Source organism: Podarcis erhardii, assembly GCF_964252035.2.
Source record: "Podarcis erhardii genome assembly, chromosome: 1".
In the NCBI taxonomy this organism is placed as follows: Eukaryota; Metazoa; Chordata; class Lepidosauria; order Squamata; family Lacertidae; genus Podarcis; species Podarcis erhardii.
The window spans coordinates 112,823,161-112,839,176 of record NC_138497.1 but is presented as its reverse complement, the minus strand read 5'-3'; the positions used below and the strand labels follow the sequence as shown (position 1 = coordinate 112,839,176).

At 38.9% G+C, this 16,016-nt stretch overlaps 1 protein-coding gene across 3 annotated transcripts; it reads right to left on the bottom strand.

Annotated features, from left to right (window-relative positions):
- Window positions 1-1,331: 1,331 nt before the first annotated feature.
- On the bottom strand, window positions 1,332-15,303 carry BBS5 (Bardet-Biedl syndrome 5). Of its 3 annotated transcripts, none has more exons than XM_081847267.1 (12): window positions 15,162-15,303; window positions 12,222-12,304; window positions 10,936-11,001; window positions 8,638-8,687; window positions 7,672-7,799; window positions 7,080-7,215; window positions 6,021-6,116; window positions 4,916-4,978; window positions 3,975-4,109; window positions 3,781-3,864; window positions 1,735-1,758; window positions 1,332-1,609 (listed from the first exon to the last, which is right to left on the bottom strand). In XM_081847267.1, the coding sequence occupies exons 1-12, from the start codon at window positions 15,221-15,223 to the stop codon at window positions 1,508-1,510; spliced, it is 1,029 nt and encodes a 342-aa protein (XP_081703393.1). In that variant the 5' UTR covers window positions 15,224-15,303; the 3' UTR covers window positions 1,332-1,507. The 3 variants fall into 3 exon arrangements, with proteins under 3 accessions (XP_081703393.1, XP_081703395.1, XP_081703394.1); XM_081847269.1 differs by lacking the exon at window positions 15,162-15,303 and adding an exon at window positions 13,227-13,332; XM_081847268.1 differs by lacking the exon at window positions 4,916-4,978.
- Window positions 15,304-16,016: the final 713 nt, after the last annotated feature.

Sequence of the window (16,016 nt, the reverse complement as noted above, 5' to 3'; positions counted from 1 at the left end):
GATCTAGTATGTGTGCTTAGCCAGACTGGGTGTACTTTTCATATCATTCAAGAATGATAAAGGAGCTGCTGCTGGAGTCAAAGCAAGAACATAAGATTTCTGGGAACACAGTGGCTACTTATTAAATGAATCAACAGGTGCAATTCTTCTACTACTGATATATAAATTCTAATTTTAAATGGACCAACCCTGCAATTTTATACAATTTACTGAAATTCACCTTTTACTTTCAATATAACTTTCATCAGAAGAAATGGGTTGGATGTAGGACTAAGTTAGTCACACTTATGCTCCATTGAAAAGGAAGTGAAAATTTCAATCATGAGTAACTGAAGTTTCAATGATTCCAGTGGGACCTAAAGTGTAACTTAGGCTGCATTCCTGACTCTACCTACCTGACAGTAAACCTCAGAATTCGACAGAACTTACTTCTGAGTAGACATAGGATTACACTCTTAAATCTGGAGCTAGTCCTACATACTTATTTAGGAAAGATTAACTGGGTTTTTTCTCAATGTATAGATCAGCTGCTAAAATAACAGCTGGATGAACAAGTCATTTGACATTTTTCCATTTACAGAAATTGTGTGCATGGTATGGTCTCGTGAAAACTTAGCAGCTGCCTCTCTCAAACAATAACTGACATTTAATTTTGCATGCAGCATACTGTTAGTTCACTGCATGGAAAAATTATGTTGTGATACTCCTACAGGTAAACAAATTTGACAAAAACAAAGCTGGAATGAAATTTTTGATGAACTATAGTATTATGCAATTTTACATGTGCGTGCGCACACACATACACATGTCATTCTGTTTGGGACTCGCTTGAAGACAATGGGTGGAATTTATCACTGTGAAGCTTTATTTAGTGGAATTCCCAGGTGGAATCCCCAGGCGTGATGTTACTGGCAAAGCAGAATCACAAATGGTGTGGTCAGTGTGCACCAAATCTGTACTCAGTAATAGCTAGTAAGTAAAATGGAAGTAAATATTGAACAGATAAAAAGGTACAATGACAAGACAAATTCAACATTTGTCACCAGTAGAATTCATAAAAGTAAACTTCATTTCTTAGCATACAACCAGGGTAATGGAATGTGCAGTATATTGGTGGAATTGGTGGAACTAAGAGTAAGATTTAATGACTGGGTCATAGTTGGAAATTCAGAAATACCACATATTATCTCATGTTATTTCCTTAAAAATATTTTTATTTACACTCATATGAGACCAACACATATTCTAAATAATCAAATATTTTTAAATAATTTTAAATGTAACCACTGAAAGCACTGTATACTTTTACAAAACTGTACATTCCATGAATATATAATCAAATATATTTTATTATAACATGACAACTATACACTGTACATCATTATCTATTCCTTGTTGTAATAGTTTTCTTGTAAATATAATCGCTATAAAACAGGGAGCTGTAGCTTTTTCAATACATGACTTTTAGAGACTGAACAGATTAATTAAATGTTGCTTTAAAATAATGTCAACCCATTACTTCCCAGAGTCCTTGCAGTGTGAAGCCATCTTTTAGTTTTTCTATGGCAAGCCCCAACTCTTCAGAAAAAACAGGCTCACGGTCCTGTTGCTTTTTTTCAGGAAATGAGGAAGAGAGGAAATGCAAGAAAACAAAGGTTAATACTGTATAATCAATTAGGCCATTAGGAACTAACACACTATTAAGTTTTCACTAAAAATAAAATAAAACCATACCTTATTTCCATCAGCAAAATAAGCCTACAACAGAAAAGTAAAAAAAAATAAAAATTAAAACCTTAAAAAGTAATTGTCTAAGGGTGCTACGTAATGTTAGTCATACTCAAAGCAGACCCACTGAAATCAGTGGGCCTACAATTAACATTATATATCATCTTAAATATTTTAATTATAAACAGCACAACCTTGTGTATGCCTACTGAGAAGCCCCACTGAGTTCTATGGGGCTAATTCCCAGGTAACTGGATAGTACTGCAGCCTAAGAATTGAACATTTGTTAATTCAAACACAGACACCAAGTAACTCAGTTCAATTAAATACTTTTGGATCTAATTATTTAATTATCTGTTATATCTGAAGTGGTTATTAAAACCATGTACTGCCATTTTGTTTCATTTCCCCCTTATTCAGTATGAGTAACTCCATTTTACACTCTATCAAATAAAAGAAAAATCTCTTCGCCTTGACAAATTTATAAAATATAGTATTAAACAAAGTAATTTTTTCTGCCAGTTTTCAACTGCCAGTTTTCTGCCAGCTAGTTTAAACACAAAGGAAATGCTTCGATCATACATAACCTACAGCAATTGTGAGCAGTAATTAAAACAGCTTTTTTCACTTTGATACACCACACTGAAACAGAGGTCAGGACTGTTGATTATTTCAACAGCATTAACACTCTTTAAGAAATGTGTTCTAGTGTCATGTCTTTGGTGACTGTCAAACAAAGAGTGAAATATTCACATGAGAAAGTTATTCACATTTCCTTCCTTAATGAAGTAAGGAACCCAAAGGTGCTTAGCAACTCACCAGATATTTGAAGGCATACTGAAGAGGTAGAAGATATATGATAGCATTTGACCTTTGAAAAATCCAGTGTGAATGTAATAGATGTATTGTCACAGGTGCTCACTATACTGTGCAACGGACTTCTGCCTGTGCTACAGGATTTCCCCTTCCTGCTCCCAAGGGTCTCTGGAATTAAGGTGACTTTTAAAGGACCTCAGAAGTTTTATTTTGTTTGTCTTTTACAGGGCAAAAAATAATCATGTGTATTCTTATCACTTCATGCAGCTGGACCACAAGAACAGCATAGCTTCAAAGGGATTGCCAGCTGAAATGGAGCCACTCTGTTTAATCACAAACTCAAATGAGTATGAAACATGCAGGTGAGCAAGATATAACCTACTGCAAGTAGTCTCCCATTTTTCATGACCAAGAATTTTTCTGTGAAATATAGGGTTGGACCCAGAAATGAATCCTATGCAGTGGGGCTTTCCTGGCCATCCCCCCCCCCCCCGCTCTAGTCCTCCATTACCAAAAAAACACCTGCTCCCAAGTGTCAAGGGACCCTCTGAAAGAATAAGAGGAAGAGTTTGGATTTGATATCCCGCTTTATCACTACCCGAAGGAGTCTCAAAGCGGCTAACATTCTCCTTTCCCTTCCTCCAATGTGGGAAACAATGTGGGATTGAGTACAGGGGCTTTGGAAGCACAGGAACCAATTTGGTGGGGCTGCCTTTCACAAGCAGAAGTCCCTCTGCACTTGTACTAGGCATATTTGGATCCATTCCACAAAGTTTTGTAATCTTCCCATAGGATCAGAAACATTAAGTGATGCGAACCCTGACCCTGTAGGTCAGAAGGAAGCTATGCTGGGCCAGTCACAGTAAGCCATAATTCACAGTTTATCATAAATGCTGTCCAATCACTTCCACTTCTCTCTCCCATAATGCAAGTGGGAGGATCAAGCCACAAGGTTTACGTGATATCAGAAATGGGGATCATGTTTTTTTTTTTTTTGGCTTGTCAATTATGGTGTGTCAGGGAGAGAAGCCAAGCTTTTCCGCTTGATCATCCCACACACACTAGAGCAGGAGTGAAGTGGAAGTGATCAGGCAGCATTTACAGTAAGCCATTAACTGTGATTTACGGTGATGTGTGAATTGCGTCACAGAGTTCAGGGGAGGGTCAAAGTATGCACAGGACTACAGAATTCGAGTTAAATCAACAGAGGATTATTATTTTTCTGTAGAACCTTACCACAAAAGCATCTGTCTGCTCATCTGCCTCAATCTCTACATCATCCTGTATTTGTTCCACAGTCAGATCTTCTAGCTGCTGAGGCTGAAAATTAATAAATGAAAGAAAACACTTTTCAATCTAATCTTTAAATCTTGTTAAGTAAATAGTAGCTGGTTTAATTTCTATAAATCGTATTTTTAAAATAGGAATACCTTTTCTTCCATTTCGTAATCTACGCCAAATATAGGATTAACTGAAAAGACTTGATGCAATGATTTTATTTCTTTTGCTGTTCCCTCTAGTTTTTCCACTGGGTCAATCTTAAATCCAAGCACATAACCACCAGTCTATAAGAGAGTATATGTTGAAAGAAAACATATCCGATTGTTATCCCACAGTATGATGACCCAAATTCAGTAAAACCATTTTGGCTGGAACTGTGCTACAAAATGTTACACTGTATCAACGATAAGCCACAGTTTTATTAGGAAGATGAGGCAAAGCATTATCAATTTGAATCATGCTCAAGTATTTAAAACATTCAGATATATTGACGCAATACAACATCTATATTAAATAAATATAGCAATTTAGTGTGGCTTTGTATTGCGTTACATGTTCATTATTAGTCCCCATATTTTTATGAATGGCTATAATTGTAAATATAGTGTTACAAAAACAACGGAACAATTGCAGGTTGAAAGCTATTTTTAAGTACTAATCTCAACTGTGCCATGTGGAAAGTAATCAGCAATGACACATTCAAAATTGCGTTTCTGAAGCTATTTATTCACAAACAGTTCTACTCCCAAGAACTACTAAGGAGCAAATCATTTCAAGACTCTAAACTTTTACAGAGGCACAGCACTCAAAAATAGCAAGTGACCAAGCTGATATGCTGGTGTCTCATTCAGAGATTTGATTAGTCACCTGGTGCTCATTTATCATAGTCATTATTCTGTGAACTCATAACTAAGCTCTTCAGATTGAAAAGATCATACCACCATGACATCCTAATCAAAGCAGCAACTTCCTCAGGAACAAATACCACCAAGTATAGGAGCTTGATTGAAGATGTTTTAGAAATGTCTTAATAGAGTTTTGTATGGAATGATTAAAAAACTGAAGGAAGTACAATATACTGAGTTCTTACCGCCTGAGAACTCTCAATGACAAGTGCCAAGCCAAATTTTGAGTCTCTGATCTTTACTGAACGCTGGTTGAAAAGTAAAAACAAACAAAAAAATTGTTTGTTAAAAAGAATGACTGAAATATGACTCCTTAATAGAATTAACTGAAATTACTGACACTGACTCCATGAATTACTCTCTTTCCAGTCACTTGTAATTATAAATGCACATGAATTTTTAGTGGAGAAGAACACTGAGAACATTGAAAAGTTGGAAAATATCTTATCTGGAAACTTTGATAAGAATTCTGTTCATATGCCTCTGACAAAAAAACTATAATGCTCAGCTAGCAGAACAGGTGAAATACCATGGAAACCATATAAACTGACCAATGTTTTTTTTAAAAACTAGTGTACCATAGTGGTAAAGAGTGTGAGCTATGAGCTGAATTCCTCAGTACAGAGGAAATGCTATTGGCCTGATGCAAAAATGTATGTGAATGTGACTGCAGATTTTGGAGGTGGAATATCCTCCATGTTCTCTCTATGAGCCTAAAAGCTGACCAAACACAAAGTTTTGTCCATCAGTGTATTTCTGCATAAGCACTGCCTGATAAGGAAATATTAGATAATGCATGTCACAGCAAACTTATCCAGGACAAGTTTCTAACACCAAAGACACTGTACCCCTTCACCATCATCCAGCTAAAAGACTATTCATTTCAACCACCAGAGGAAATACATACTGTAAACCCACAACTTATGCACATTTAACTTGTGCACATTCAGCTCTATGTGCTTTGCAAATTTAAAAATTAAAACTAAAAAGGGGGTGGGCATCTGGGAAAAAGAGACCTTGGCAATCCCACCCGCCATTGAACCCTATGTGTTTTGACCATACACAATTTTGGCTTTAGGCGCAATCCCTGAAATGTAACCCCCCCATGCAAGTTGCAGGCTGACTCTATGTACTTCTAAGATTTGTCAGCTTTGTCAAGTTTATATTAATATCCATTGACACTTGCCAAAAATTCCATAGTATTTCTTTGGAAATTATATATACAACAATTAAAATAAGGTAACCCATATTAATATTTAGGCAAAAATATTGTGCTGTTATTGTACTTACAATTTGTAGATATGGGATACTGACATTAAAGCTGTCATTCATATTAGCATGCCAAACTACTCTTACATTTGTAACAAAAAAGGTACCCAGATTTCCCTAGGAAAGAGAAATTATAATTAGTTGGTACTAGTCTTCTATAACACTATATTAGGTCCCTCTGCATTTAAAATGTAAAGAGAATAGGATTTTTTATTTACTAAAACTCACATTTAAATACAAAATCCATTGGTGAAACCCTTACTGCAGCAAACCAGGGTTGAACCATAGTACAGTATAAGAAGCTTTCCATTGCGTCTACAGGACTCAAAATAATATACCGTTCGAGTTCAATGGCATGCAAGAAACATATGCCAAAGTTAAAATAGCAGTATACAAAAATAACTTTTTGCTCTGTAATATTGCTTTTGTGTCTATTTTCACACACTAAAATAGTCACCACACTCTGTTTCACATGCCAAATGAATATGGGTTGCATCTTGAGAAATGCAAGACAAAGGAAACTTGTGGAAGTGACCTTCCCACCTTCTGCAGTGGCCTTCTAAATACTTCTCATCAGGAACAGGGACCCTCTGAAATGGGGTGGGGTGGGATACAGAGAACTCTGGAAGATGGGTGGACCGATTGAAACTGGGCAGAACCAACTTGTGCCAGGATAGCTCTTCTTTCCTAACATGGTTCTGACCAATTTTGGTTAATTACCCTCTCCTCCAGCAGCTCCTTGTGACCCAGTCAATACCACAATGGAGGGTCCCCTGAACCTCAGGAGTGTCTTTTAGGGATTGGAGGACAGGGCAGTAGAGTGGGCAGGGAAGTCCCCTACTGTGAGCTTCCTTCCACTCACGGTTCTTAGGAAACAGCCTTATGAAATTCAAATAATATGACAGAACTTACACATAAATATTAAAGAGCTAAGAATATTCTGCTGAACCTCAGTGCCATGTATTTTTCAAGTGGTCAGTTTCACAAGGTGGTTTCAGAACTTCTTTGTCAAATTTTGCAGGAAAGGCTTGAAAAAAAATCACATTCTTAATTTCAGTTTATGAATATATTACACTGTACCTGATCACTAGATAAATTCCAGACACCATTTATTTTGTCATATACTTGTTCTTTGGGTAACAATCTCAACTGCTTGTTTTGAATTAATGCACATCTCAGCTTCAGCTCACGGTACATTTTTGAAGTTTCATAAGCTCTAGGAATAATAAAACATGGTTTCAAACAATGATAAAAATGGGGAAAAAATATTTATACTCCTCACTTAACCAATTTGCCTCCTCTAACTTGAGCAACATGGAAGTAATTATGCCAGAGATTCCTGAGTTTAGCTTGAAGGGAAACCTCCACAATGGGATGGCCTTTCCTCAATAAGATCCTTTATCCTAAAAAGGCATTTATCTGCCCATCCTGAGAATATTCTTATCTTGAAATATAAGGGTTGCTCTGTGTATTTGCACACATATGCATGCCAATCCCAAATTATTACCATTTCCTCACTGAACAAAATATATGCAAACCTTTCTTTCTAAAATTTATTGATTATATGGCATATGCAACTAAACCAACTAACTTCATTAGGATTGTGCTTCAGCAAGCATTTCCTGCTTCTGTGCAAGACTAACACTTTTTAAAATAAGAAAAACTCAAATACCTGTGTACAGCAATAACAGAGGCAAAAAGTCGGGGGCTTCCAGGAACCACATTTGTAAATATGAATTCAAAACGTGTATTGTTACATTTGGTTAATATATAAAGTGCTTCTGTCTGGCCTCTTAATTTCTGTAAGAGAAAAGATTTATAAGATTTAGTATATTAGTACTGCAGTTTCCAAAAGAAATTAACAATCTTAATATTTATGTATTCTCAATATAATCGGAAACCAGTAACAATTTCCAGGGTGGCAGCCATGTTAGTCTGTTGCAGCAAAAGTGTTTTCTCACACTTTAAAAACTAATCAATTGCTACAAGCTTTTGCATAGTAGAGCCCACTTTATTAGATTCAGGAATTTATTACCCTAATCGAGATAAAAGGGTTTTTATACCACTACTAGTATTAATTAAGTAATTAATTGGGGTTTGTTTGGAATTGTTTGTCTTTTACCACTACAAGTATTAATTAACTTACCAGTGCCAGGATATCTGTGTTACACTCAACACTACTTTGGGAATGTTCACTTTACTTATTCTGCATATACTTATTTTGTAGACATAGTTGTATCCATCTAAGTCAAATTCAGAGGGCACCCACTGAAATCAACTGGTCACTCTGAATATGACTTAGCTGAATACAACCCTTAAGCTTTCAATGTTGTAGTCTGTATTTTTCTGCATTTCATTTCTCTCTGACTTTACTGCTTACACATTTTTTCTCTCTACACACATTCTGCCAACTTAGGTAGCGCTGTTGGAGCTAATGAAGTGGACTTTTGTCCAAAAGTTTATTCCATAATAAAGTCATTAGCCCTTAAGGTGTCACAAGGCTTTTTGTTGCTTTTGAAATTCATAAGACTTGCTGACAATTAAATGTTTTTTAGAAGTGGAAAATCATGTCATTTGACGAGAGCACGTTATATATTTCCAAATACTCTCTAATTCAAAATTTGTTTCGTAAACTCACCGAGTTAGCAGTTCTTGTGGTTGTGCTTACAAAACAATTGTAGCCAACAGCTAAGGAATTAGGGAAATCAAAAACAGTATTGTTAAAGATGTCATTGAATATCTCCAGATATCTGTCTAGTATATACTGTTGTCTGGAATAGAAAATTGCCCAAATTATACTTAACCCGGTGTGCTAGTTGATTCCAACACAAGGGTTCCCGCTAGCACAACAGGTCTTCCTCCCTCTCCACCCCACCTCCCCCAAATCTGCTCTGGAGGATCAGGAGAAATCCCAGAACAGTACAAAGGGGAAGGAGAGGGGGGTATTTTCATCTGGCAAGCAGAAATGCTTGCTCTGAAGGAATGATCAGAAGAGCCCACCATTAAATTGAATTCCTCCCTATGAAATCACCGTGTGACAGCTATGTATTAACTGTAGCTGCAGGAACACGTGCTGCTCCTATAATAGTAAATCGATTCACAGGTAAACTCAACTAAATTAAACGAAACCTACTCCCAGGTAATTGTCTATACCACTGCAGTCTAATGAGACTTGCTTCCAATAACCAGAGGCAGCAATTTTTCCAGTGCTTATTTTTCCATGGAACATTTTCTGTTTCATAGTAACAATGAACAGATGCCAAAACAGTTTTAGCTAAGTTTGGCACCTTCAATATTTTTTGTTTTTGTTTACTAAATACAAGTAAAAAAAAGCAGGCTAATCACTGTCTAGGGCACGGTGGGTCCACCACGTGGCCCAAGGGGTACCTCAGTGCCTTTTTGGTGGCCCTCAGCAACATGTGATGGGCCCCCCACAGTCCTTGTGCTGCCTTCCCAAAGCCAGGGCATAAAATTTTGGCCTCGCTCCTTCTCCCCTGGGTGCAACAAGGCAGTGTGGAGCCTTCGGATTCTATGTCAAAGTACTCTTGGGGCCCACTTGGAAAGAAAAGTTGGGTCACCCTGCTGTAGGGCATGAGAAATTTTCCAGGAACCCCACAGCATTGCTCACTTTTGAGAAGACATGTGCATAGTTGTTTATCTCCAAAACTTTTATTTTACTTTTCAATCGAAAAACCTTACAACACACACACAAACACACATACAAAGACAGTTCCTTCCCTCAGGGTAACAATCCAAAAAGACATGACACAAAAGGAAAATGGATCGGGAAGGAGGAAAAAATAAGCAATCTCAGGTACAAGAGCTTAGTTTCAAGTCCTTTTGGTGACCAGTTGGCAGTGGAAAAGTTCAAGAAGAAATGGTGCCAAAGTATCTGAGCACACTGTTAGGAGTGGCCTTCTTGAAGCTTGATGTAGTGGCTGCTGCTAGAGGATAGTTAATTCTGGTGTCAGAGTTTTCTTATATAAGAGATGTATGGTGCAGACCTACCACCCCCCCAGCCAAGTCTATCCATGGTCTCAGGTCCCAACCCATGTTTGTCCACAATTAACTACATGTTTACAAAAGGCTAAGCTACCACAAATACTATTTATATGAACAGAATTAACATCACTTTGAAGAATACTATTTGTTAGCAGGTAACTGTATCTTACTAGACTAGACACACTGTAAAAAAACAGCTTTAGAGCTAAGCTAACATGCCCTTGATAAAGATCATGAGCAAATAAGAAGAGCCTGAAAAATTTCTGCCCACCTAGTTTTATAACCCAGTAAAGGGCAAACCAAGTTTCTGGTTGCCAGCACACTGGACCTGAAAGGAGACTGGCCACAGTACGTCATCCTTATTTATAATTTTTTAATATTATATCAGTCTGAAAGTTGTCCAGCATTTAAAGTTAGTAGTGTGATGAGTCATATGCTGAATCAGAACGCTTTTTATATGAAGTGACCTTAGGAAGTATGAAACACTGTGTGCCTCCCACAAAGAAAATAGACAATTGCAGTGTGAGTTGGTAAGGGACAATGCAAAGTCTGCAAGGCTTTCTTATTTTCAAGAATGCCAGATATACCTAAGGAAAGTTAGAATTTTCAGTATTTTCCAGAATGTTTTGAGAACATTTACCAATGCATTGTTTACACAGGAATAATTATGTCAATTCTAGCTACTAATACAAAGATAGTATACATAACGTTAATAGAGTGATGAACGTTACAGTAAAACCAGAGCCTTCCACTCTGATCCTAATGGTGTTTCACACCTCTGAAACTATTGGGACTTACTTTCAAGCATATGCACTTAACACTGGGATGTAAATGTCTCTCTCTGAAACAGCAGCAGTACCAAGTAAAGGAGAAAAGCTTTTGATTGACCAGTTATTTTTTTTAATGGTATAGAAACAAAGGAAGGGATACTTACAGAGGTTGACTCTAGGCAATACAATGGAGTGCCAAATAATTCTCAAGTTTGTTACCAAAAGTCTTCCTGGAAATTAAAAAAAAGGGGGGGGGGAATCACCAGATAATTTATAGCAAAATTATTCTAATACTAGACAGACAGAAAACACAAAGGCTACCCTACTCAATCCTATGTACTCAGTCAGGATCTTCTACACCCAGTATCCCCCATCCATTTATTAATGTCACATATATAAAACAAACAAGTGGGATGTGCCACAAAACGTGGAGCACTGCTTTCCTGGGTTTCAGCCAGCCATGACCTTCTCTAATATACTCCATTCCAGCCCCACCACATTTTTGGTTTTTTCTCCCAAAGAGCCAGCTTTTGATTCTGTGATCACTTGGCTTGCTCAGTTTGTGATGCTTTTGTACTACTGCAAATCTAACAATCTCCACAAACCTACTGATACCTCCCTCTTGTGCATGGATGGTGATATTTTGACTACATAAGGATTCCCACTCAGAGAATGAGTTTACTATTTGGGGTAGGGTCATTGCTCAGTGGTAGAACATCTCCTTTGCATCTGGAACGTCCCAAGTTCAACTCCCAGTAACTCCAGGTAGCACTGGGAGAGAACCCTGACGGAAACCTTAGAGAGCCAGTTACTGTAAATAGCAATAGGGAACTCGATAGGCCAATGGTCTGAGTCAGTATAAGGCAGCTTCCTATTTTTCTACGCAGAATTCCAAGAATAATAACCCATTCAAATCTGCTGTACAAGAAAATAAGCAGAAATGAGTGAACTGCAACCATATTAGAAAAAGAGATTGGGCAAGCAAACTACCGCAACGAAGTCAAAATCTTTCAAGATCTACATACTATCTAAGATCTGCAGGAAGGGAAGAAAGGGAGTTAATACTACATAAATCACAAGGAAAGGATATAAAGGCAAGTTATAAATATTTATAATAAATAAATAAATACACATGGCGATCTTGGACATCTGAACCGACACATCATCGTAATCTCTAATAATAGCAAACTCAGGTGGCCCAGTGCCAATCACTTGGGAAGCAAAATGCTGCAATTCAAAAATAAGGTCATGGCTTCTACATATGTTGGGAATCCCCCAGGCATGCAGAAGAACACACATTTGTGAAACAATAAAATAACGCTGGGCGGAAGGTGGGAAATAACCCTTCAAAAACTGCCTGACAAGAACCTGCAAACTTTTAGCTTGGAACAGAGTGCTGGTAGCACATGAGAAAGAGGGAGAAAGGGTCAATAGAAACCAGAAGTTGTACCTTTCTCTCCATTGTTTCCTTTGGTATCTTCAATAGGATCCAAACAGTCAATGAGAACTTCTCCTGGTCTCATTTTCATTTGCCTATAACAATATTGCATGTTAAGTTGCTGCTTCAACCCTTGGTTTTCTTTTATTTAGGTAAACCAGTAATATCCCAATGAAAGACTTTGGGACAATAATGCTCACCATGCACACACAAAAATCCAAGATCTATAATGACTTTGAAAAAAGACTTATCCTCTCCCTAACCAAAAAGAGTCATGTTTCCAAATGAAACACTAATTGAAATGGCGCAATGACATTCACCTATCTGCATTTTGCATTACTTCTCATGAGTACTGAAAATGTTAATCAACTGTTTTAACTGTAGGTTCCAATCGAAGTAGTTCCCTGCAAGGAGGAATGTGTGACATCTTGGTAAGCTTGTTTCCATTCTGAAAGAAACAAGTTTATTTTTTATTTTTTTAAGTGCTATTAATCCAGCTTGTTGTTTAAATAATCTATTGGTAGCCACCAGTGACAAGGAATCACAAACAGGTGGGTGCACAGAATACCATACAGGTGAATGAGCAGGCCAAGTTCTCAGTCCCTTCTCTAGGTACAGGCCAGAAACCAAGTAAGCTGGCAGAGGATGGAAAAACCCCTCCTTCATGCCCATCACAGATATACAGAGGGGCTGCTGGAGGTGGGTAGGGCTCTCTATCCTTCCTCAGTCAACTTCGTTGCCCCCAGCAAGCTAACAATTTTTCCTGGACTTATTTACGAAGTTGCAATTGGTCACATCTCCAGGGCAAGTAGCAATGGTCAGTTCCTAGCCAGCATGATCAGTATAGCCACTCTTTTATCCTCTATGAATTTGTCCCAACACTTATAGTCATCACTACATCTCATGGCAGCGAATTCAAGCCATCTTGCATCAACAGGCACATGGTACATATTTACAGACCTGGTGAAACAGTTTGTATAAAGTATAACCTGTATAAACAAGTCTAAAATCACGTACTTGTCTGTTCTGTCCAGGCCAGAGGCACCTTTTTCTCCTTAAGTATCAGCCATGGAGAGAGATATTGCTGCAGTTTAGATTGTCAATTTGACCAATTATCAATTTATTGATTGATTGATTGGTTTATTACGGCCATTGGCCCATATCTAAAAACAATACATCAAAATTTATCCATAAACAATACAATTTAAACAGTTCCAAGTTAAAACACCCCTATAAAACCAATTTTACTTCAATTTAGTAAACTATACACAATAAGCTCCCTCTATGTCAACCGCAATTCAAATCCCTCAGCTTTTGGGGGATATGCGTCTTAGTTCTGGCACTTATTGATGGTTCTTAAGTTTGGCTAAGCTGTCAGAGTATACAGTGATCCATTTCTCCTCTTATGAAATAAGACATTTATCAGGTATCTAGCGACTGCAAGGGATCTACTTGAGTCTTCGTCGTTTAGTAAGTATATTATTTGGGCTTCCTGAGGTCTGTCAGCTATTCTCGATAAATATGGGGCCAGAAACTTGGACCGTGAAGCCGAAACTTGGATCGTGAAGCCGAATGTATAGGACAACAGAAGATTATATGATATAACGATTCTGTAGATCCACTTTTACAGTCACAGAGGAGTGAGATCTGTCCGTTGGAGAGTCTGTTACCCAACACATTTGATGGGAAAACATTGAATCTAGCCTTTATAAAGGCGTACCTGTGCATCACCACAGATAAGGTAGTTAAATAAGATGGAAGCTTTGTTGGTGGTGTTAAGCCAAGGTTTATCGGCGAACAGGTGCCACCACCTGTCGCAATATTAAATTGTAAATCCATCTCCTCTAATTTGTGAGTTATAATTCTCTTGGCAGAAATTAAATCCAATTTTAGTAGTTCAGATGGAGATAGTCCTAAGGACACAAGTTTCCCATGTATTATTTTTGCCCAAGGGATGTGAGGGCGATCTGGCTGCGACATCTGTCACCCCATTGATCGCCAGGGTTGATTCGGAATTATCAATTTAAAAAATGACAGGCTACACTTTATCCAGTTTTTTAAAAAATCTTCATTTGCGTCAGCCACAAGCCACAGCAAAGGAATAAATAAAATGCAGATATAGCTAGATGGCTGGCTATACAAAATACGTTCCGAAAAATTACGACTATACAAATAAAAGAGTTAATAATTGTCCTTGATCTTTTATCCCGTTTGATTTCACTTCTTTTATCCCCTTCTTCTTCCAACGAGTCCCTCTCCCAGCCCCACTCATCCTCACAATAACCCTGTGAGGTAGGCTGGGCCTGAGAGACAGTGGTTGTGTGAACGGGAGAAGAGCTAACCCGAAGATCTAATCCGGAGGCTGCATACAAACCGCATTTTAAAGCACATCTCCCCCCTTCAAAAGAATCCTGGGCGCTGTAAATATTAAGACTCAGAGAGTTATAATTCCCAGCAATTCCTTAAAAGTACGACGCCCATAATTCTTTTAGGGAGCAACAAATATGCTTCGGACTGGCTTTAAAGGTGTAGGGAAACTATATAAATTCAATAAATAATATTGATATTGACATAATAATATAATAATATCTCAAGCGCGACTTTTTTGTGTTCAGGAGCGGAGAGGCCGTTGGCGTCCAGGGACCTGAGGAAGCTCGCTTAACAAATAAAAGAGCCCCGAGAAGAGCCGTGCCCTAGAGAACGTGGGAAACCAAAGACGCGTGTGCGAATCCCGAGTTTTATTTTTAGCGGCGAGGGCGGAACCCTCGGCGCCCGCAAGATGGCGCTGACAGACTTGAAGGAAACGGCGCTCTCCGCTCTCGCGAGGCCCGGAAGAAGCGGCCGCTTTGCCAACGGCCACTTAGCGAGGTCGCGGACTCCCTGTCGCGACGGAGCCGCCCGCGCGGGGGACACAGCGAGAAAGGGAGCCCCCGTTCGCGCGAGAACACTCACTGAGAGGTGATGTCGAAGCGGACGTCCCTGTCCTCCCACAGCGAGTCCGCCGTGGCCGCCATGGTGACCGCCGGGCCCCGTCTCGGCGTCCGTGCGCCGTTCCTTGGCAACTCCCCGACGGGCGCCGGCTGGGGACAAACTTCCTCGGCGCGGCGCGCGAAGAAGCCTGTTGTGCGCATGCTCCGGGCTTCTAGGGCTGTGCGTGCTTTTCTGCTGCAGGCGATCCGCGCTCTCGTTAACGACGCTCGGCGGATCAAATTAGGGATGCCAAGGCGCGCCTGCGGGGTGCATATAGCAAACTGGTTTCCTGGGCTCCTAAGAATGCCAGGCGGCCTGGATAGGGATGTATTTATTGCCGAGCCTACCTCCCAGGGCTCTTGCAAGGATCAAATTGGGGAGAGCAATAATGGTAAACCGCCTGGAGTTCCCTGGAGGAAAGGGAACGTCAATAATAAACGTTCCATCGTGCCCAGTCGGTGGGACTTGTGCGCATTGCTTTCTAACAAGAATTAAAAACCTTCTCAAAAATTATGCCTGGCTGGGACTAGGGATGACGCCCCTTTCGGAAGCTCCGTCCTAAGGGAGGGAGGCTTATCTCCCAACAGCCAGCCGGAGGATGGTCAAAACCTTACTTATAGTAAGGATTCTGGTGGTGCCTAAATGAAAATTCCTTTATTGAAATGATTTAAAATGCTTTGCTTATATTTTTCTAGGGTAATTGCATTTTTCTTCTTTTTGTTTTAGTGTTTGGCGGTTTTATGGTTTTTTTTTTAAAAAAAATAATGTCAAGTTGTTTTTTAAAATAATTATTTAAACATGTTTTTAGCACCCTTGGGCTACTTGAGGAAAGGCAGG

Bases quoted from the DNA above. Each gene is read 5' to 3' on its own strand.
- BBS5 (XM_081847267.1), bottom strand. From the start codon at position 15,223: ATGGCGGCCACGGCGGACTCGCTGTGGGAGGACAGGGACGTCCGCTTC. The intron at 12,305-15,161 runs GTGAGTGTTCTC...ATATTGTTATAG, and splicing joins CGCTTCGACATCACCTCTCA to GCAAATGAAAATGAGACCAG. The intron at 7,216-7,671 runs GTATTTGAGTTT...TATTATTCCTAG, and splicing joins TCTGTTATTGCTGTACACAG to AGCTTATGAAACTTCAAAAA.